Below are 22,242 nucleotides of genomic sequence, written 5' to 3'. Positions count from 1 at the left end.
GAGAAATGATGGAAATAGAGAAATAAATAATCATTGGGAACAGATTAAGTCATTAATAATTAATTTATCACATCATAAAAATTAATTAATAACATAAAATATAACCTGAAGGATGGAAGGAGTATCACCACTACCAATCAGATAACGAGGATTTTCATCAATCAACTTCTTCACCAAATCAATATCCCCAATCTCAATCGCCTTTCTGAACTTTACCAAATCCTGAGATTTAGGTCCCTTGTAGAATGCCTTCTCTGCGTTATTTGAATGTTCGATGAAACTTTTTGCACCACCTAATGTGGCAAATTGAACAGCATCTTCTTTACATACAAAAGACTTCATTCTTGCTTTCTTATTTTGTTTAAGAATGCGAAGTGCTTCAGCTTTGTCAGTGTACACTAGAATTTCTAAAAAAAAAAAAAAAAAAAAAGAAGAAAATAAATATTATATATACACACAAATTCTTTTTAATGTTATTTGTATTTGGTTAGTTTATTGGGGTTGCTATAGTTACTTTTTCATCATTATGATATATGTTCTCAATTTATGTCATGTTTTTATTTATCGTTAAATTAAAGGTAATTATACTAACATTAACATTAATAAATGTACCTAACTACGAATTTTTATATTAATAAATGAAATGATGAAATTTATTGCAAATTTCAAAATGATAAAAACTGCAATAATTAAATTATTTCAGATATATTTCAATATAGGTGAAAACATTAGTTATTTATATTTATTTGACAAGAGACTTAAAATATCACTACAATATACATATATAATTAGAGTAAAAATATTTAAATTTTTTTACCAGACTATACACCTACACACACACCCATGTGGAGTAGCTAGTCTCCCATCGGGCGCCTCCCCAGGAGGTGGATACGAGGATTCTCACCAGATATGGCGAGAATCGGGGAAATAAAATATCTGGAGTGGACCAAAACTAGATTCAAATCCAGGCGGCCTACTGGTCAGCATCTGTTCCTCAAGTTAGAGGCGGCTGTTTCCTTATGAAACAGAACAAACCCGAAATTCACAAGAGCACAAAGATCATCTATCATTGATTTGACATTTGTCAGTTGACCCATGCATCGGATCGCTACTTGGAAGGTTTGTAGATTTTATACAAACAGTGATCACCAGGTTATTTATATTGATCACACTGCATATGTCTACAAGAAAGAAGAGTTGTTGATGGAGGACTAATGGCAGAAACACAAAAACTTTTGATGACGCTTTATTCACTTTAATGCTAGAGGATGAGTGTGAATTAAAAGGGTCAGCCAAGGAAAAGTATACTGACCTCTTTTATATCTGGGGCTTGTGATGCAGCTATGACCCGTTCAAAACCTGGCAAACATCATTCCTCAGTGTACTGGTGGACAGATACTATTGACAATCTTCGCCGGTGTTGCGACCAAGCAACAAGACATTACCAGCAAGCGAGACGTCTGCCAGAGTTTTCTGTGCTGCAAGAAGAGTTCAAGAGAACTAGAAGAAGCCATTAAAGAAACCAAACGATGGTGCTGGAGAGAACTCTTGATGAGATGGATGCAGACTATTTACATAGTCTCACCTTTACAGGCATGATGCAGCTCCCCATGAGATCAATGTTTTAGACAGTATTGTCAGAACACTATTCCCTGAACAGACAAATCCTACTGAATGTATAGACAATACATATACAACGGATCTTCCACTAATCACCCAGGAAGAGATAGAGGACATTGCCTCGGACCTACAACATAACAAGGCACTAGAATTGGACGGAATTCCTAATTGTAGCTCTGAAGGTGTCTCTCAGAAAATGGCTGGATCTTTTCATCGCTCTCTTTAATTCTTGTATTCATGAAGGCTCAATTCCTAAATCTTGGAAGAGACAGCACCTCGTACTTATTCCAAAGATTAAGGGAAGACAGGAAGACCTGTCAACCTATCATCCAATTTCTTTATTGGATACTATGGGTAAGGCATTTGAGAAAATCCTTTTCCTCAGGCTACAAAAGTTCACGGAGGGAGTTAATGGCCTTTCGCGGGCTCAATACGGATATCGTAAAGAGCGATCCACAAAAGATCCTGTTGGATTGGTAGTCGAGATGTCCTGCACAGCAATTGCAGGAGCAAGGTGGAGGAGAGGTGCTAAGTGTGGGTTATGCAGCAATCATCACTTTAGACGTTAAGAATGCTTTTAACACTGCAAGATGGACCTGTATAATAGATGCCCTAAGGAATATGGCGGTGCCAGCCTATCTTTTTTAGAATTTTCACAGACTATTTCAAAGATAGAGTTCTGTTTTAATTTTGAGATGTTGGCCAAAGAAGATACAAGGTGACTGGTGGAGTCCCACAGGGCTCGGTATTAGGGCCTCTTCTGTGGAACATGATCTACGACGCAATCTTCAAATTGACAATCCTGGAGGGAGCCACAGTTGTGGGATTCACAGATAAAGTTGCAATTGTAGTGGCGGCAAAGAAGTTACTTGGAAGAAGTTACCCTCATTGCTGACCAGGCTGTTGCTACGGTCCGAGGTTGGCTGTCTTCGGTAAGCCAACAACTTGCAGATCACAAGACCGAGATTCTCCTCGTAACTAGCAGGAAGCAAACTGAGTCCATCACTGTTACGGTGGGTAGGCATAAAATGTGAAAACCATATGAAGAAAGCGAGGTGGCACTCAGCCATTTCACTTCATGAAGTAATGCCTAGCGGCGGTGGTTTTAGTGGGTAAAAATCCCAAATACAGATAGGTACGGGCCTATCCATGTCTTTTGAAGATTTCCACCGACCCTCATAAAAAAACACACACTTATTTAATAGTGATTTAAATCATGTTTAATAGTACCTGAGAAACAATTTTACCAAAAGAAAAAAAAAAGATAATTTTTTTCAAAACAGTAAATCATCAATTACTCACTTTATTTTGGCAAATACCATAGAAACAGTTATTCTTACAAAGAAAATAATTATTATCTAGTTTTACATGAATTTAATAAGCTACATTTTGAGTTCTTTAAAAACTTTATCAAAGGAAAAATAAATAAAAATATGAAGGTGGTTGGACTTCTAGGTCCCTCACCTCAGAAACTCAACCCGCAGTAGTGAGAAATACAAACCATAATAATAAAATTCTGGAGTGACATTAGAATCATTGCGATATGATTTTATTCCCAACGCTTCCAGTAATAGTTTTATAAAATAGAATGCTATTCATCAGATAAATTTGGGACTTTGTATAAAAACAATATTTTTTACATTTTATACGATAAGAGTCCCCTGGGTTCTTGAATTTTGATTCAATGAACCCAGAGACTCTTATCATTATCTTATTATTTAGTGTAAACAAATATAAAAAAAATTAACTGATAAGTATTTGTACACCAAAACAGACATATATTTAATGAATAAGTATTAAAACACTGACACACATTTAAATTAAAGAAAAATGAAACTTAACCTGAAGACTTGACGAGTTCACCATCTGGTGGTATATAAATTCCATAGTATAAATTTTCATCATCTGTCTTGAGCACTGAGCATGCAGAAGTTGCACTATGTGATACTGACAAGCTTTGTTTACTTGTAGATTGGCCCATTTCTAATAACAAATATTTCATTAAGTACAACACAAAAATAATAATGAAAAATTTTACTAGAAAATGTCTGTCCCGCTATATTTTGAAATAAAAGAAAGATAATTACTATGAAAATTAAACTTTTATGGTGACTTAAAATAAATACATGAAAAATCACAAAAAAGGTAGACCATTCAGTGGATTTTAGTATTGTTGACAATGTTGTTGTCCCGCACTATAGGTTAAAAATTTGGATTATTACATCAAAAACAACTCAGCAAAAAATCAGAACTATTGGATCCGACACAAAGATCAGATGTATATAGTAACTGAACCAAGAGTAAATAACAAGTTGATGAAGTTCCTTCAGAGACTATATCTGCTGCAACAAATTCCGCTCTATAGAAAAAGATGGATCCATACAATATGCTTCAATGATTCTGAATCTTAATAGAAAGCAAAAAAGTAACACACATTTATTATTCTAGAGTTTATTTTGATTGGTTTTAGATTACATTTATAAATTAATAACATTTTGCTTTCATCCATAGATTTATGAATTAGTAAATAGATTGAAGAGGAAAAACATATTCAGTGAAAAAAAAATAATTTAGAATGCTGTTTATACAATGACTCGATTCAGTAATAAAGAGATACTCATTGAAAATAAAGTGTTTATTTCTATCATTTCAGAATTAATGATAAATACTTCTTTCTATAATAATAAAGAACAAGATTAATTTCTAACCGGTAATGGATGTAAGGGTTGGGCTTTCAACCGCTTCCTCGCCTGTAGTAAGTTCTTCTGGAGTTTTACCGCTCCCTATAACAATAAATAACACATTTTTTAAAAATAATATAACATTGCAAGACAAATTAAAAATGCAATTAACTATTGATGACGACCCACTTAAAGTTTCCTTAATTTCTTGAACAAGCATGAATGGATGTTAATAACCTGCCTTAGAGCTATATAACAATGAATATACTGTTCTACTCCATCATGGTGACATAATTTCTTATCTCGTTTTTTTATTGGCAAATGTGTTCTCTTCAGTTAGCCAACTGTAGTCAGTGAAAATATAAAATTAAATTTATCTTTGACCAATCGACAACCTCCATTTTTTGACATGAGAATATGAAAAATTAAAGGAAAAATAACACTAACAGAATTCTAAAGATAGATAAATAAATAGTGGAGATATGTGGGTTTCAAACACAGAGCATTAAGATACCAACACATTGAAACACATCAAATATCAGTCCAGGAACTTTTCAAGAAGGTTTTTATGTATAGCGGATCAACAGTTTGTTAATAATCGTACCCTACCACATTTAGAATTAATTTCCAAACAAACTTAAAATTCATGCCTAGTAAATTAATTTTCATAAATTAAACTACAATCAAAAGAATAATAGGTTTAAAATGATAAGTAAAAATATAAAATAAAGTAAACACATTAAACCAATCACCTGACTGCTTATTTTTTAGAGTGCGTCTTTTGCGGACCATACCTGAAAAAGAAGAAAAATATGTACAGCATAATGGTTTTAAAAACTTAGTTATTGATAGATAGGCAAATACTCAGAATGTAAAGTTAAAATGAATAAGAGCAGAAAGTATAGAAAAATATGCATTGAAAATAAGTCACAACATATTAATAATATTAAAAAAATCACAAAATACATTAAAAAAATGTCTTAAGTTAATTGTTTCTAAGGAAAAGTCAAACAAATTAGGACTTAATATTGCAAATCTTAATTTTATTTTATATAAAAAAAACTTTATAAATTGGACAAGCTGTAACATTTACGTCCCTCTTTTAATAGATTTCATTATGATAATTTTTTCTTTGAGTTGAACAATACTATTGTTTTTTGTTGTGAATCAATCAGCCACATATAAGAACAATAGGCAACACAGATAAATTTTTAGCTATTAAGTGAATAATATTTTTTGAGTAATGGTTTTGTTCAATTTAAATTTTATACACTCAACCAATATTTTAGAATGGCATGGTATATTTAAAGAGAAGTTGTTCAGATTAGAAGAAGTTATTATCAGTAAAGAAAATACACTTGGCCTGAGTTGTAGACCTTTATCAGGACAACAGATGAAGGAATTCTACACCACTGATCGCACACCTCACCCCTTTCCCAACCAACTTATTTATGAATATAATCTACCGTTAACTCCATCTGCATCATCGTATAGAATAAATAATAGTACAAGTATACAAGTGTCAATCTAACATGGCCTGTAAATCTTCACGCACTTATACCTACACAAGGTTATAATCTGACTCTATGAACTGATATGTAATTTTAATAATCAAGGTTAAGCACTCAACTGAAAAGAATTTGTTTATCTCTTAAGCGAGTATAAGTACCCAACTGTGTTTATTCAATAATTGAAGAAAAATTAATAAATAATAATAGATTGTAAATCACAATGACAGAACATTGTGTATAAGTGACTACACGTCCAACTGCAATGTTGGAGTGACACTTGTGAACTAATACCTAAATAATAATTGAGTATAAAAGACATTGTTTTATCAATCAATAGGCAAAAAGCAAAGAGACTGTTTCCAACTGATAGCAATAATTGATAGTCTAATCTTTTTTTATCACTAAACAGCCAAAAACAGCAATTTAACTAAAAAGATATTGTAATAACAACTAATAATACTAAATATTTCATAATCCAGTGAACTGCATTAATTTTATTATTATATAATAAAATAATATGAAGTAATTCTAAAACCTGTTATCAAAGATGCTAAGATACTTAAGGCTAATGGCTAGTCTATTTAATTACTACACCATTTCTCCTGTTTTTATACATCTTATACGATTTTATAATATCCTATTATTACGTTATGACTTTTAAACATTCAAGGAATTCATTTTTTTAAATAAAAAATTTACAGGGAGAGAATCAGTGTAATTTCTAAAAGACACAGTAAACAAATGGCACAATAGCAGTCAGCTTACCCAGTAAATCTACTTTTTATAACATAAATAGGCACTCCACAAATTAAAAAACAAAACAAAAACTTCAAACTGAATCGAACATAAAATACGGTACAATAAAAATCTAATAACCGCGAGGAGGTTTCGTTTTCAAACCCGCACAAATGTCAGTTAGAAGTGATACAGTAATATTCAGTAAACAAAATTAATATACATGTATGTACTTAAGGTACTAGAATGGTATAAAAATATTTTATTGCAATCAAAAAATACTAATTATAAAAAACGTAACTAAATATTTCATAATCGTGGGTATCTGTAATAAAATTAAACTAAGCTCCACAGTAAAAAGGGATGTATAAGAACAGTGAAATAAACCAGAACTTTAACTAGCACATTAAACCATCAAAAAATGTTTAAAAAAATAAAATCGTGATGAATAAGAAAATAAGACTTTCAAAATAAATTGAGCATACTCGCTACTAAGCACAGTATAGTAAAATTCAAACAACGCAGCCAAGATTTCCACTTTAAACCTAGCCTATAGCAGTAGTAATAGTTTTAAAAAATGTTTACTTCTAAAAATAAATATTGTTATGATATAAATGATACTTTTATAAAGTTTATAAAACGGTACATTTCAATGAAAGAAAAATCTTCACTATAATAGACGTTTGTGTTATGAATTAATAGTAAAGAATAGGAAAAGCGAATTATGAACCTTATAAAAATAATAAAATTAGTTAAACCAACAAAACTAGATGAAATACACTCACTTTCAATATCGTTCCAATATCAATCAAACGTATATCTTATTGAAAACTTTGAGGTTATCGTCAAACCGGTTCAATTGTAAAACGGAATGTAAACTTTTTAAGTTAAAATAGTCTACAAATACATCATGTTAAACAAAAGCTTCATAGAGAAAATCTATTTGCTTCGTATTAATGGCTTCCAAAAGAAACAGATCTTGTGCTGAACAAACCAATAACCGACGCTAAAATCAGCAAGTCACGACAGGATACAGTGATACCAGCTTTCCCGAAAAAAAATAACGGAACTTACCTTTTGTAATACCATCAATAATTTTAAAACCAAAAAAGAGACATTTCAGATTTTAGAATCTACTTTTAACTTCGAAAAAAGTAGTAAAAATTTATTCAATGGCGTTATTATACTCAAAATTACTTATACGTTATTTAGAGAGGTTAGAGGTTTGTTCCAAGAACTATTTTTAACTGCCCAGAACTGTACAGAGCTTGTTCAGTAAAGGTCTTGAGAGGGGAAAAATTCATACCACGCATGCTCCGTACAGTTGCGAACAGTCAGAAGTGATTGTTGGAACAGAACTTTGTTTTCTAAAAACGTTTAGGAGAATGTTAAATTTCAGGTAATACTTCTGAGTAGTGATACCGCTTTCCAAAAGTAAATCTTCGTATTTTGGGGTGAAAATTCTCATACACCCTCGTATCCACGCCTTCGAAAAATCGTGCTATTGTATGCTCAGTGATTAAAAAAAAAAATCAGACCCTTGTTTATTAGCTCAAAGTAAAGCAACCATCGATTGCATATGCATAATACAAGCGGTGTTAGCACCTGTAAGATGATAAAAGTAAAAGTTTTAATATAAAAAAAAACATACAGTGACTTTTTTTTTTTAATAATAATTTATGCATTAAAAAAACCCTATTACTTCAAAAATAAAAAGTATATTTATAACTTAATAACTACAAATAAAATTCTAATCAAAAACTTTTTAAAAAACACAGAAAAAAGTATTTACAAACCTTGCGTTTTATTTATTTTTTTAAATTTAATATTTTGCATGATGTCTGTTGGCATCTATTACCGCTTGTATACGTCTCGGCATTGAGTGGGTGAGGTTTTTAATTAAATCCATGTTAATTTTTTCCCATTCTTGCTATAAAAGATCCTCTAGGTAGTGTCTTCCGGTTATTTGAACATTTTTATCTAGAATATGCCTCAAATTTTCAATTATGTTTAAGTCAGGAGACTCTGGAAGGATATGAAGTTGTTGGTGAATGTTAAATATTAACCACTCTTTAGTTTTGTTTGCTTTATGTTTCGGATCATTATCTTGCATAACAATGTATCGATCCTGAATTCCTAATTTGGCTGCACTGGTTAGAAGGTTATGGCGCAAAATCTTGACATAATCTTCTGGATTTAAAATCCCTTCAACAGGCTCGAGATTTCCAACACCATTATAAGTCACGCATCCCCAAACCATTACATTCCTACCTCCAAGTTTTACAGTAACTGTGACGTTTTGCTTCCTGAATTCTTCACTTTTCTTTGGCCATATCGTCTTTCTGCCGTTAGATCCAAACAAATTAAATTTACTCTCATCAGAGAGTAATAAATTTTTCCCAAAACCGAAGGGCTTGTTGATGTAATCCCTAACAAATAAGATCCTTTTTTTGCGATTAGTTTCGCTGATATAAGGTTTCTTTCTCGGGACCCTGATGTAAATTTCTTCAGAATTTAAAACATTTCTAATTGTTGTAGTGCTCACACAGACCCCAGAAGTCGATTCGACCATATTAGCTAGGACTCCTGGATTTTTTATCGCCTCAATTTTGATTTTTCTTTTCATCCCCTAATTTACTTTCTTTGGACGTCCTTTGCGCCAGTTAATTGCAGTTGTGCCTCTTTCTTCAAATCCCTCAATTACGTATTTGAACGTATAAAAATTAATACCTAACAAATCGCGATACGATTTTCTTTGATTTCGAAATAATATAACTTTTTCGCAAGTAGCGGCACTCAGTTCACTTGTTTTTGGCATTAGGATCAGTTAAATTAAAATGAACTTAATAGATCGAAATATTTTATAATACTGATAGAAAAGAACAGGATTATACTCAAGCATACAAACAAGAGCAAGTAAACAAACATAGTGTGCAAATACTTTTTTCCTTGTGTTTGTATAATGTTTAAATAAATTTTTATTATGATCAATATTTTTAATTGAATTTTGACTATTGTTTAACAAGTTTTAATTGTAATTTTTTGTAAGGAACTATTTTATTATTATTTAAATTCATTATATAAAGAAAAGACAAGGTGGGCAAATACTTTCTTCGGTCACTGTATATTTTATGTTGGATCTACACGTTTGCCATTTGCCACAAATCCAAGACCAGTACAAATGCTTGGTAAATAGAGGAATCAACATACGTTATATCAACATTATTATCAACATAAGTATCCACGAGTTTGTTTTGTTCTTTTGAATTTTGTTGGGTATTACACTCGATTTACTCTTTTTTCATTCTAAAACGGAACAAAATAAAGGTAGGAAAAATGAAAAGAAGCGTAAATATCAGCATTTTTGGTTGTACATGATAAAAATTCATACAAATAGTACTTCATGATCTAGAAATTCAACCTTCGTTCTAGAATTTTTATCAGAGAGATGTTAATGTAATTACCTATACATACAATGGCTTTATAAATATATATATTGGTGCTATGTTAACTAAAAAATAAACAGCTAAAATTAATTGACAAGATTTAAAACAAAGTATTTACACCTAATCGATAGAATTTTAAAACATAAAATCTTTAAATGGAGTTAATTATTAAATTTAAAGGTTGGGGAAATTTTTCAATGAATTAAAATACAGAGACCACAAATATGTATCTCATATGGTTCTAAATAAGTATATGATTTATATGTGACATTACCTTTATGCCTCTGGTTCATTTCTAACTTATAATATTTTGTAGTTCTTAACAATGATTTATGTAAAGGAATTGTCTTCCTTGATGGAAATCGGCATGTAATGAAGATAAAGTACGATTAATCGAGGTATTTATATCGATTGTAAATGATAACCTTTTTAGTTTATCTTTTGAAGCTGTGAATACACTTATGTTCAAATGGCTTCATCTTCTCAAGAGATGAGTGAAAATCTATGTGAAGTCAAAAGTGATTTCAAAGAGCGTCTAAAGACCCTTTATCCTATGGTGAATGAAGAGGAAACTCCTTTACCAAAGTCTTGGAGTCCTAAAGATAAATTTAATTACATTGGTCTTTCCAATGGGAATTTGAGGGTTCATTACAAAGGTTAGAACACATATATTTTTTTTATCTTATACTACTATTTAGGAAGAAAAACATTTAAGGGATATTAATTTAATGCTGATCAATTGTCAGCAATATTTAGTTTTATTGTTGTTATCAATTATATTAGAGATATGTTGGATGAACTTTCTGAAAGTTGTGTAGCATTCACTTATGGCAGCTATTGTGATGAGCTATGTGCTCTGTTATTTGACAGTTATACTATCTTTTCTGTTGGCTATTGGGTTTAAAAGTTTCCAATGGTGTGAACAACATTTCTAAGACTTAATTTTTATTTTGAGGCTTATATATACTGTTGTCATCTTTGGAAATTTGACATTAAAAACTTTGACATGTTTTGCTTTTACTTACACTCTATTAATATTAATTAATCCTGTGTGTATTATCAGAGTGCTGATAATATATTTTTATTTGTTTATGTAATTCCTGTATATATTTTACCGGAAGAAATTATAACGTAAAAATTATCCAGCAAAAGTATGATTTTATCATTGGTTTATTCAATTTTGTTCCTGTTTTTTACACTATTTCTAAATTGTGAATATGCAAAGCCATATATTTAATTTGCATTAAATTATATATTAATTCATATTACCATAAATAAGATGAGCTTTACTGTTATTATATTACTGTAAGTAAAGTAATTTTTTATTATTATATTTTAAATCATTAATAGGGTTTAATTGGCAACTTTGTTGATATTGGAGAATCTATTTCTTAATCGATGTATTGACCTGTTCTCTGTTGGAGTTTGAAGGACCCACCCTGGTAGTGGTAGATTCCTTTTTCTGACTTATGTGTGCTGAGGAATGGAGAGGCTTTTTATGCACTATTCAGTATACTGTCATGACAGACTGGTAGTCTGTGTGAAACCGCCAAATACTCACAGTTCACAGTCATTGTCAAAGTGCTTAAACCATACAGGTGCTAAATTATCACATCAGCATATCATGTTAAGAATTATATTTTATACAATTTTTTTTGGTTTATTCAGAAAATTTTCAGATCAGAGATTCTTTTACTTCAAATTGAAGAAATTTTTGAAGTGGTTTATATATGTATCTGTCTGATCTATTAGAGTCCCTTATCTAGCTTTCTTGCTCCTTAAAGAGGTCTTATAAAAACAGCTTAGCCTAAGCTGCCTCTTATTTACTAGTAGTGTCTGGTTTATTGCCATAAACTTAACTACAGAAAATCTAAATGGGCAGTCGTAGTCTGTTCATAATCTTTGTAAGGGGATTGTTGAGTACATGAAATCAACATTTTTTCTCTACTTTACTCACACAGGGTGTCTACTGAGGGTTGTGAATTTTGTATGGTCCGGAGAAAGTTGGGAATTCACTGTAATGGTTAGGAAAATTATAAATTTTTTCAATTTTCATGAATTTTGGAATCCATTGCCAGTTATCTCATTTACAATTCTTTAAAATGAGATAACTGGCAATTGATTCTACATCTTATTGATAAGTACGGTAATGAAAATTTGAAGAAAATTCTGCAGCTTTTACTAATACTCTGGCCGACAAGTACATTGATGCACATTTTGATGTAGTATAGATGCTTAAATTATAATATCATACTCCTTTGTTTATATTAGGTAGAGTAGGGATGCTCATTTCATTAAACTAGATGTAAATGATTTGTATTTAGTAGAATAATATGCTGTATCAATGATTATTTTCATATTAATAATAGGGATGTGACGGCTGTGCAGGTTGGTGCGTAGGTCCCAGAGTGCACGGTTCATAACATTGTGGGTTCGATTTACACCTGGTACAGTTAATATTTATTTTTCGGCAGTCCCAAAAAGTGAATCTCGACATTCCCACGTTGGTTAGTACACGGCGGCAACTTAGCCAGGAGTTGGCAAAAAGGAGCACTAGGCCCACTTGCCGGACTTGTGTTTATTTATATTGTTTTTTGCTGACCGCACCCCCTGAACATCTTCTCCAATCTATAATTACTTTGATTATATTTTTTAATTTCACTTTTTTTTTCCACTTTCGTATCTAGGAGAGTTTAGGGAATTTTATTTAAGGTGGAAAAAGTCAGGGAATCTGACCGACAGACTCTTGTCAACACCCTGTATATGTAAAGTAAAAAAAGCATCAGATGTCAGGAATATTCCGAAAAAGTCAAGAATTTTCAGGAAAATTCTTGAAAACATTGAGAACTTCAATACCAAAATTAGTAAACCCCATTTTACAGATATATATTGGTATTGTAATTTTTAATATTTAGATCTATTGCAACTATTAATGAAATGAAAAAATAATTTTATTCTGGGACATATGTCCTCTAAGAATAAATTCATGGTTCATTCATTAAGAATTTTGTCTGGCAAGCATTTACAAGTTTTCAGATAGTAAAATGAAATTACATTGGGATATTCGCTTAACTGCTGTTTATAATGTTAATCAATGTATGCCTATTTATTTGATTACAATGATGCGGAGGTTTGGTTTTACAATAAGTGGAGGAATAGGTGTTGCTTAAAGGAAAGGAAGGATGAGGACTGGTGAATGGAGATGGGAAGAGAATTCCAGAAGGAGGTTGCACATATGATGAAGAATTTGCCAAAGAAGGTGGTTCTATAGGAGGGCATATATAAATCAATCGGTTGGCATATAGTGTTTAATGAGTAATGAGTAGATGGATGAACGAAATGTGAGGAGATCAAGAATATAGGTAGATTTTTTGATTTTAAGAACTTGGAATAGGAAAAAACCAAGGAGGTATTGCCTTCGGTATGTTGGATAGAGCCACTTCAACTCGTTATTCCAGTGGGAGACTTGAGAGTGCCTTGGAAACCCAAAGATAAATCTTACAAAGTAGTTCATGAGTCTCTTCAGTCTCAACTCTAGTCCTGCAGATAGCCCTCCATAGACCAAGGAACAATAGTCGAAGTGGGGAGAAGATGAGAGAGGATACTAGGAGCTGGCGGATGTTCTGAGAAATGAAATTACGGAATCTTAGGAATTGTTTGAGTATAGTTATGGATTTTCGTGTGATTTGGGAAATGTTATTATTCCAGGATAGGTGTTGGTTGAAGGTGACTTCAAGGTTTTTTATTTTAGGATAGAAGTGAATCGGTTGGTTGTTAAGGAAGAGTAGAGGATAGTAAGGGAGGATATGAAGGAGGCGCTTGGAACCATTAGGAATGGCCTTTGGTTTTTTTATTATTCAGATCCAGATCATTGTTAAACGCCCATACATTAATGCTATCAATATCTTCTTGTATCTTTTGGTTGGCCTTAAGCATCTGATATGGATGGAAGGATAGATAGATTTGGAGATCGTCTGCATATAAGTTGGTATTGTGCGTGGTGAATGGAATCAGGAAGATCGTTGATATAAATGGTGAAAAGGATTGGTGAAAGTGATGACCCCTTGAGGAACACCTCGTGTCAGAAGAAGGGGAGAGGAAAGAGGTTTATTCGGAATGACGTTTGTTTGGGAACAATGGGACAGGAAGGAGAGGAACCACTTTAGGACACTATTTGACATGGAAAGGTTTTGAAGTTTATTGAGGAGGATCTTATGGTTAACTGTGTCAAATGCCTTCAAAAAATCAAAAAGAACTAAAATTGATATATGATGATTGTCTATAGTGGATTGGAGGTCTTGGGTAATTTTCAATAAAGTGGATTGTGTGGAATGTTGAGAGCGAAAACCGGATTGGAAAGGATTAAGGAGAGCTTTTTGCTCGAGAAAATTATTAAGTTGGGAGTGGACTAATCTTTCTAGTGTCTTGGCCAAATTGGATATTGGCTGAAAGTCGGAAACTGAAGAAGGAGAAGGTACTTTATTCAATGGTCGGACAAGGACTTTCTTCCTGGCTTTAGGAAAAACGGAATTTTGTAGGGAGAAGTTATAAACATACAGAAAGGTAGGAAGAATTGTGGGGAGACAAAGTTTGTTGATCCTTACAGGAACATTGTCTGGGCTGTAATGGTTAGTTCTGGACTTGAGGACTGCTGAGATTAAGTCATCTGGGGAAACATTTAAGAAATAAAAGTTATTGGGATAAAATAGGATTTCGGGGATGTAAAGAGATGAAAATTCGCATGAGGAGGAGCAGCATTAAGCTCATTTGGATCAACTGGGTAATATTGACAAGATTTAGAACTTATAACGGAGAGGTTTTTAAGGATTTTCCATTTGGATTTAGGATCAGGTGCTTGGGATAGGATGTTGTGAAAGTATTGCTCTAGTTCTACAAAATGGTGAATAACATCAAGTGAAGACCGATCAGGAGAGCCAATCTAAACAAAGATGACCATGGCAACATACTAATGCTAGAAGAAGTGCAAGAAAGGTGGCAGCAATATTTCAGGTGCTTATTAAACCCGAGAGAAGCAGAGAATTGTCTGGAAGGCCGTGTACGATCACCAGTGGGTACTAATGATGGATTCCCAGCAGAATTGTTTCAATTAGGGCATCACAAAGTCGCCATGGAACTACAGAATCTAATATCCAGGAGGAAGTCTATAAAGAGGAAATCATACCCAAGGAGTGGAATGAGGCGGTAGTAGTGCCTGTATACAAGAAAAAGGGAGATTCAGCGATTTGCAGCAACTATCGAGGGATTAGTTTGCTTAACACTGCCTATAAAATTTTTTCCATATCCCTGTATAGTAGGCTCCTTCCGTATGTTGAACGGAAACTGGGTAATTATCAAGGAGGGTTCCGGCCCAATAGGTCTACTATTGATCAAATCTTCGCCCTGAGGCAAATCTCTGAGAAGATGAAGGAACATCAGCAAACAGCTCGGATGCTATTCATTGATTTTCGGGCTGCCTATGATACAATCGTATATTAATATAATTTCTTTCCTCCCATGACCTCATCAAAATTTCCTACAATGTTCTCACTCCCTTGCTTATATCAAAGAAAATTAGTTAGCAAAACCTTGATTCTTTAACCATAGAAAATATTGGTCCCTACCTTGATGAACTTTCCCTCTCCTTAGAACCTATATATTCACTTTTATCCATTAACGATATGGTTGAATGCCTATTCTCGAATCTCCTTAAATTCCTAAGCCAACCCACTCCTCTTAAAATCTGTACCTTCAAACGCTCTCCGGCTCCCTAGATCAACTCAGAAATAAGAGATTTAATGAGAAGACGAGATGCTGCCTAAAGAAGCTTCAGGCGCACCAGAATTTCAGAACAGTATTCCACCTTTAAGTCCCTCCGAAACCTTACCCAAACATCCTTACGTTGTGCCAAGGAAATTATGAAATAATTCACTCAAGTATGAAAATTATATATTAATTACTGTACTTACTGTTTTCTTCTATGTGTCTTTTTATCATTGTATTATCTGTCAACATCTAGCTCTGTTTACATAATCAGACAATTTTTGTAACAGAATGTGTTTATTTTTGTGGTCTGGAGTAGAATTAATTTGAGGTCTCTCCAATCCCAAAATGAAAAATCCCAACTTCAAAAGTTTTAACTTAAAAACAATATCATTTTGTCCGATTTAACAAAATAAGTGTAAATATTTATTTTTTTTTTCAATAAAGTTATTATTAAAATAAATTAAAAAGGTCACTCCCATGGTGCCCCTTAATAAGCGGTGCCTGCTAGAACGTGATATGTCTAAACAACAATTTAGTGTTTTTACTTTATTTTAATGCTTACATTGAAACAATAAAATCAGATATTGTGTTGAACTAAGGAAGTTCCCAAATTTTGTGTATTTATAAAAACAGGTAAAGAGCTAAGGATAGATAAGAACAATATTACTGTTAATAGTGTAATGTAACCAAAGGGTCGAAAGTTAACTCTGCAATAAATCTACATAAATATTCGCCGAAAATCATTACATTTAAAATGGATTGGTAGATGACGGGTATCTGTATATGAATGTGACTTTACAATAAGAGATACTGATTCCGCAATAAACAAAAATTCCATAAAAAGTTTTTGATGAGTTTCTGAAATAAAGGATTTAAGCGGAAAAGGTTATAAGATATAATTATTTCTCTCAGGCTTGATTCAAGAGGTGACACTTCTTCTTTTATCTATCTAAGGTAAAGTTTCTTACTTGGTAAGTTATTGATCACTTAGTTCAAAGACCATTGATGTTAATATGTCTCCCTAGTAATTTTGCAAATTTAAGCAATAATAATTTTTAGAAATCATTAATAATGTCACTGGTTAGGACAACAGTTTGTTGGTCCTCAAGTAAATTTACAACTCCAAGACATTATAAACTATATATACTATTATTTATTTCTGATACTTATGATCTGTATAAATATGAAAAATCTAAATAATTGATATTTTTTGACATTAGAAACGTTTTTGAATTATAACTTCTTTGTAACTAATTGCTTTATGTTTAAATTTTTTAGGCCATGGTAAAACTCATAAAGATGCTGCTAGTGTTAGAGCTACCCATCCAATCCCTGCTGCCTGTGGTTTATATTACTTTGAAGTAAAAATTGTTAGTAAAGGACGTGATGGCTACATGGGAATAGGATTATCAGCTCAGGGTGTAAACATGAATCGGCTTCCAGGTGGTTGGTTTTGATATTCTTAGATAGTATTTTCTATTTACAGGAGTGGTAAATTTTAAGATTTACCATTAAATAGTATTGGTAAAAATCGGAATCAAGTTTGAGATTGTGACCTATTGAGATTTGGTTGAACTTATCATTCTCTGAAGAACGAGGTAACAGTCTGAAAAAACATTTAAAAATAATTGACTTTGAACTGTTATCCATCCCTCTCTGTTAACATGGCAATTTCCTGCAGAAAGTTGGTGGTAAAGGGACACTAGTACACAAAGTTGAGCAATTTCTATATCTAGGTAATTGTCTCCTACCTCTATGTTAGACAGGAAACAAGTGGTTTTGATCCAGGCTGTTTGTGGCTGAGGCAGTCAAGGTGGATTCCTTAACCGAGGAAGTCGACTTTGATGCCAGAAATGACCAAGAAGGAGGTCATTACAGAAAAAAAATAATAATAAACAGTTATTTTGATCCAAAAGAATGAATACGTTTCTTGATTGTCTGTATACATGCGTAGACTTTGCACCTTCTCTCATTCCATTGAAGTCCTCTTCTCTGGAATTCGCTTTTTACCTCATCTTCCCATTTCCATCTAGGCCATCCTCTTCCTCGCTTGCCCTCTACTTTGGCTCAGTAGCCTCGCTAGCTATCCTCTCTGGTTCTATTTGTAGAAGATATCCCAGCCTTCTCAGTCGATTCTCTTCTATCACATCGTTGGCCGGCTTAGTATTGACCTGATGTTGCGTACTCTATCTCTTCTTGTATTCCCTCAATCTTTCGGAGGAGTCTCATTTCTGATGCTTCTATCCTTGATTGTGCTTCTTCGTCAGCGTTCATGATTCTGAAGAATATGTCAAAGGAGGAAGAAATGTCGATCTGAAAACGGCCACTTTCTACTTCTCACCTGGCCTGCCCCTACCATCGCGCCAGAGTCCAGGACACGCTGGCCAGCCACCGAGAGAAAAAGACGTCTTTTCAGACACCAGGTGAATATTCATGGTCTTCACCGTTTCGCCCACCACACACCTGGACGAGGGAAGCGGCCATAGGACGCGGAAGTGACAGCGACAGCGAAACTTCCAACAGTCAGTCAGATAAGCCAATAGAATCTATGAGACCCCAATGCTCTGTTTTATATTATTATAGATAAATAATTTAGACTAACACACTAACCGTAATTGCCCCTCCAGGGATTAACATTTTTTAGTTAGTTGATAATAAAAATTTGAATAAAGTCGTCTCATCGGGACAATTATCGGTTTCTTTTTGTCGTCAACACAATATTATTTTTCTTTCTTATCGAGTCGCGGAAGCTAAAAAATCTAGGACATTAACTTTCCATGATTTTAATAATTTTAATCGAGATAAATTTAATGATGAACTTAATGTTGTTAGTTGGGATGAAATTAATGAATAGGATAATATTGATAATCGAGTTGAAATGGTTAATTTAATAAAACTTTTCTCATTGGTAGATAAACATGTCCCTTATAAAACTATCATTTGTAAACAAAAACCCTCACCATGGCTTACACCAGAAATAAAAAATCTCATTAAGATTAGAAATCGCCTTAGAAGAAGTTATCAAATCTCGAATAATTCTCAAACACTGTTACAGTTTAAACTATATCGAAATAAAGTGACTTCACTCATCCGAAAAAATAAACAAAAATATTTTTTCAATAACTTGACTTCGTGTACAGAACCATAAGAACTTTGGAAAAATATTTGTACTCTTGGTCTAATTAAAAATTGGGAAGTTTTACCATTAGCTGTCTCGAAATCCGAACTAAATCAATTTTTCGTAAACCCTTTGTCGAAACTTCTCTCTTCATCTTCAGATTCGCTTCATATTAGAAATGAGTTCAGTCCTGATGATTTTTTCTTCTCCCATGTCGGCTTGGATATATTTCTTAAAAACTTTCATAAATCGAATATGCACTCTTCTGGGATTGATAAGCTACCATTAAAATATGTCAAATTATTCCTTCCATATTTAATTCCTACTCTCTTAAACATTTTCGATTTTTCCTTACAAACTTCATATTTTCCATCACTTTGGAAAACGGTTTTGATTACTCCACTTCCTAAAAATTCAAATCCCAGTAATGTTGAACACTATAGACCCATTGCAAAATTATGTTCTTTGTCCAAGGTTCTCGAACGAATTGTATATGACCAAATGGTACAGTTCTTAAATTCTAATGATCTCTTTGATAAATACCAATCTGGCTTCCGATCTGGGCATATTACTTAAACTGCATTATTAAGGTTGACTGAGGACATTAGGCTCGCGATGGATAGACAACAAGTAACAATTTTGGTATCTTTTGATTTTAAAAAGGCGTTTGACCTAATAGACTATACCATTTTATTGCAAATTCTAAGAAACAAGTTCAAATTTTCTAATAGTGCAGTACTCTGGTTTGAATCTTATTTGAAAAATAGAACTCGAGGCATGATAGATAGTGATGGGATCCGTCTCTGAATTTCTACCAATCGTTTTGGGAGTCCCTCAAGGCTCAGTCCTGGGACCGTTAATCTTTCTTTTATATGTATCAGATATCTCATTGATTCTTAAATCATGTAAATATCACATTTACGCCGATGATATTATCATTTATATGTCTTCGAGTCCTGATAATTTTAATGAATCCATAGAAAAATTTATTCAAGATGTAAGAGAAATATTTGCCTGGTCAGTAAACTCACCTTGAACCCATCAAAGACAAAAGCCATAATTTTCAGTAGCAAATTTTATGTAAAACCATTAGTCGTTGGAAATTGTTCAAAAATTCGTTTAAATGATATACCCATTGAATACTCTCAAACCTTACTGCTCTTGGGTGTAACATTCACTTCATCAATTGATTGGCAAGACCATGCAGTTAGTACCTCTGGGAAATGTTTTAGAAATTTGGGCCAGTTACGTAGGAATAGAGAATGCTTGCCTATTTATACGGAAACTTCTTGTTCAGGCACTAATAATACCACACATTGATTATTGTAGTATATTATTTGCAGATATGCAGGGCAAAGACTTATCAATTCTTCAGAAGGCATTTAATGCATGCGTTAGGTTCATGAGCATGTAACGCCGTTTTTTGAAGAACTCTGTTGGCTCAAACTCCCTGAAAAAAGAAAATACATGCTGGGTAGTTTCCTGTACCAACTTTTTAATGATAAAACTCCCAATTACCTTTAGGATCTCTTTGAAAAACAAATTCCTCCTCCAAATCGCATTGTTAAAAAACATAACAGTCAGTTTCCCATTCCAGTCCATCGAACATTTCGATATAGTAAATCATTTTTAATTAGCGGAATTCGTTTGTGGCAGGAAATCCCAGAAAATATTAAAAATATAGAATCTCAAACAGGTTTTAGAAACATGTATTATAAACAATTAATGGTCAGATAAAAACTGATCTTATTTAGCGATGATCTTGCTGATGTGAATTTACTTTAAGATATGAATGTGATTTTGCTTTGTGTTATCTATTATCTTATAAATATTTTAAATTATATAGTTTTCCTCTGCTTTATTTTGTTGGATTGTTATTTTTACCAAATGTTGTTCGGTGATTAATTTGTATATATAGGAATAAAAGTATATTTGTATATGCATATGTATGTATATGTATGTATGTATGTGTGTATGTGTGTATATATATGTATTTGTATATGTATATATATATTTACTTATTTTGTTTTGTCACTAAAATAATAATAATCAAAAATATTTTTTTTTTAATAGTTTCGAATTTATAAGAATATTATTTTGTTTATTCAACAGTCCCATTGGGTAGGTAGTATATTTTAAATCTTATTTTCTTTATAACAAGAAGAATGTTATTTTTTTTCTTAATTTTTTTATTATTATTCATTTATTTATTTTATAGTGTATTTATTTATTTTTTCTCTTAATTAATCTGAACTTAAAAGAATGTTATTTTGTGTATATAAATGTTATCAGAGAATACCTTATTTTAAATCTCTTTCTTATTTTATTTTAATTTTGTTCTTTTGTTTATGAAAGATATCATTTTGTAATTTACTTGTATTTATAATATCATTTGATGTACCTAATATTTCCAGAGGGCATAATTTCATTCTTATTATTTCATAAGCCTTTTCTTTTTTTTTTTTTCTTTTTTTTTTTAAGAAGATGACATGTTTAAAAATATTCTTTTTTTTTTTTTTTTGTTATCTCTTGTATTTGTTTTTGACAAAACTTATATTCTACCCAGAAGCCTGAATAATTCGAATTGCTCAATGAGACACTATAGTCTCAGAGCATCATGGCTTATTGTAAAATTGTAAATAATTCAAGAACAATAAAATCTCTCTCTCTCCTACCTACTGCGGTAAATACCTTCAGTGGCGAAACCTTGATGGCTAGGAGTGCCCTCAACTCCCTCCTAAAAGAAGAAATTTGTGTCTATAAAGAATTTTGTTAAAGAAAATTGTTTGTTTGTTTGTTTGATTGTTATACGGAGAGTGTTATTTATTTTTCTTTTCTTAGGATTAAATGTATATATATTCTTACTTTCTTTTGTTGTATTACATGTGTACCTTTTTCTTTGTCAATTATTTGTATATATTTATGTAATATTTTGAGTTTATGAGGAATGTTTGTTAACTGGTGAGGGAGGAGAAGGGAAGAAGTGTTTCAGCTGAAACTCTAATATCAGCTGATTGAAGTGGATATATAGACAAACTGGACTTTAAAAGTTTGTCTTTGAGTAACAACCGAGTTGGTCATTTCTCTCCCCTTTTTTTTTTTTTTTTCTAGTTTTTGTGCTCACACAAATGCTTAGCATATATATTGTAATATGCTCTTTTTGAGTAAATAGTATATTTTGATGTATAAAGGGTTTTTAATATGTTTATTTTATATATCATTTTAAGATTGTTAATTTGTTTTGTTTATCCAAAAAGCAAGCTAACCAATTTTCATTGTCTATATTAACTTCGTGATTCCAAACAAAACCAAGATGGCGGTACGTATTCTTCAGTAGACAAGTCCATTGAATCAAGGCCATGTTGAGC

The 22,242-nt window shown here is 32.3% G+C and overlaps 2 protein-coding genes across 3 annotated transcripts in view; one reads left to right on the top strand and one right to left on the bottom strand.

Moving 5' to 3' along the window:
* The window catches only part of LOC106682859 (ankyrin repeat and LEM domain-containing protein 2 homolog), a gene marked incomplete at its 3' end in the record, with an annotated part of 31,537 nt that extends 24,011 nt beyond the window's left edge, over nt 1-7,526 (bottom strand). Inside the window, 5 exon segments of one of the 2 annotated variants that reach the window (XM_067045919.1) lie at nt 106-407; nt 3,463-3,603; nt 4,329-4,403; nt 5,054-5,095; nt 7,333-7,526. In XM_067045919.1, the coding sequence (XP_066902020.1) occupies nt 106-407; nt 3,463-3,603; nt 4,329-4,403; nt 5,054-5,093 (558 nt within the window). 2 annotated transcript variants of the gene reach the window in all.
* Nucleotides 7,527-10,303: 2,777 nt separating this feature from the next.
* LOC106682851 (ran-binding protein 9) overlaps nt 10,304-22,242 on the top strand; it is a 63,362-nt gene continuing 51,423 nt past the window's right edge. The window contains exons 1-3 of the mRNA XM_067045917.1: nt 10,304-10,362; nt 10,441-10,649; nt 17,035-17,199. Of these exons, the coding sequence (XP_066902018.1) occupies nt 10,319-10,362; nt 10,441-10,649; nt 17,035-17,199 (418 nt within the window). The 5' untranslated portion in view covers nt 10,304-10,318. The remainder of the gene's footprint in view (nt 10,363-10,440; nt 10,650-17,034; nt 17,200-22,242) is intronic.

The sequence above is a fragment of the Halyomorpha halys genome, unplaced genomic scaffold, assembly GCF_000696795.3.
Source record: "Halyomorpha halys isolate HHAL.00 unplaced genomic scaffold, Hhal_1.1 Scaffold447.1, whole genome shotgun sequence".
Taxonomy (NCBI): Eukaryota; Metazoa; Arthropoda; class Insecta; order Hemiptera; family Pentatomidae; genus Halyomorpha; species Halyomorpha halys.
Note: the sequence above shows the minus strand (reverse complement) of the source record. Positions and strands in the feature narration are given on the sequence as shown.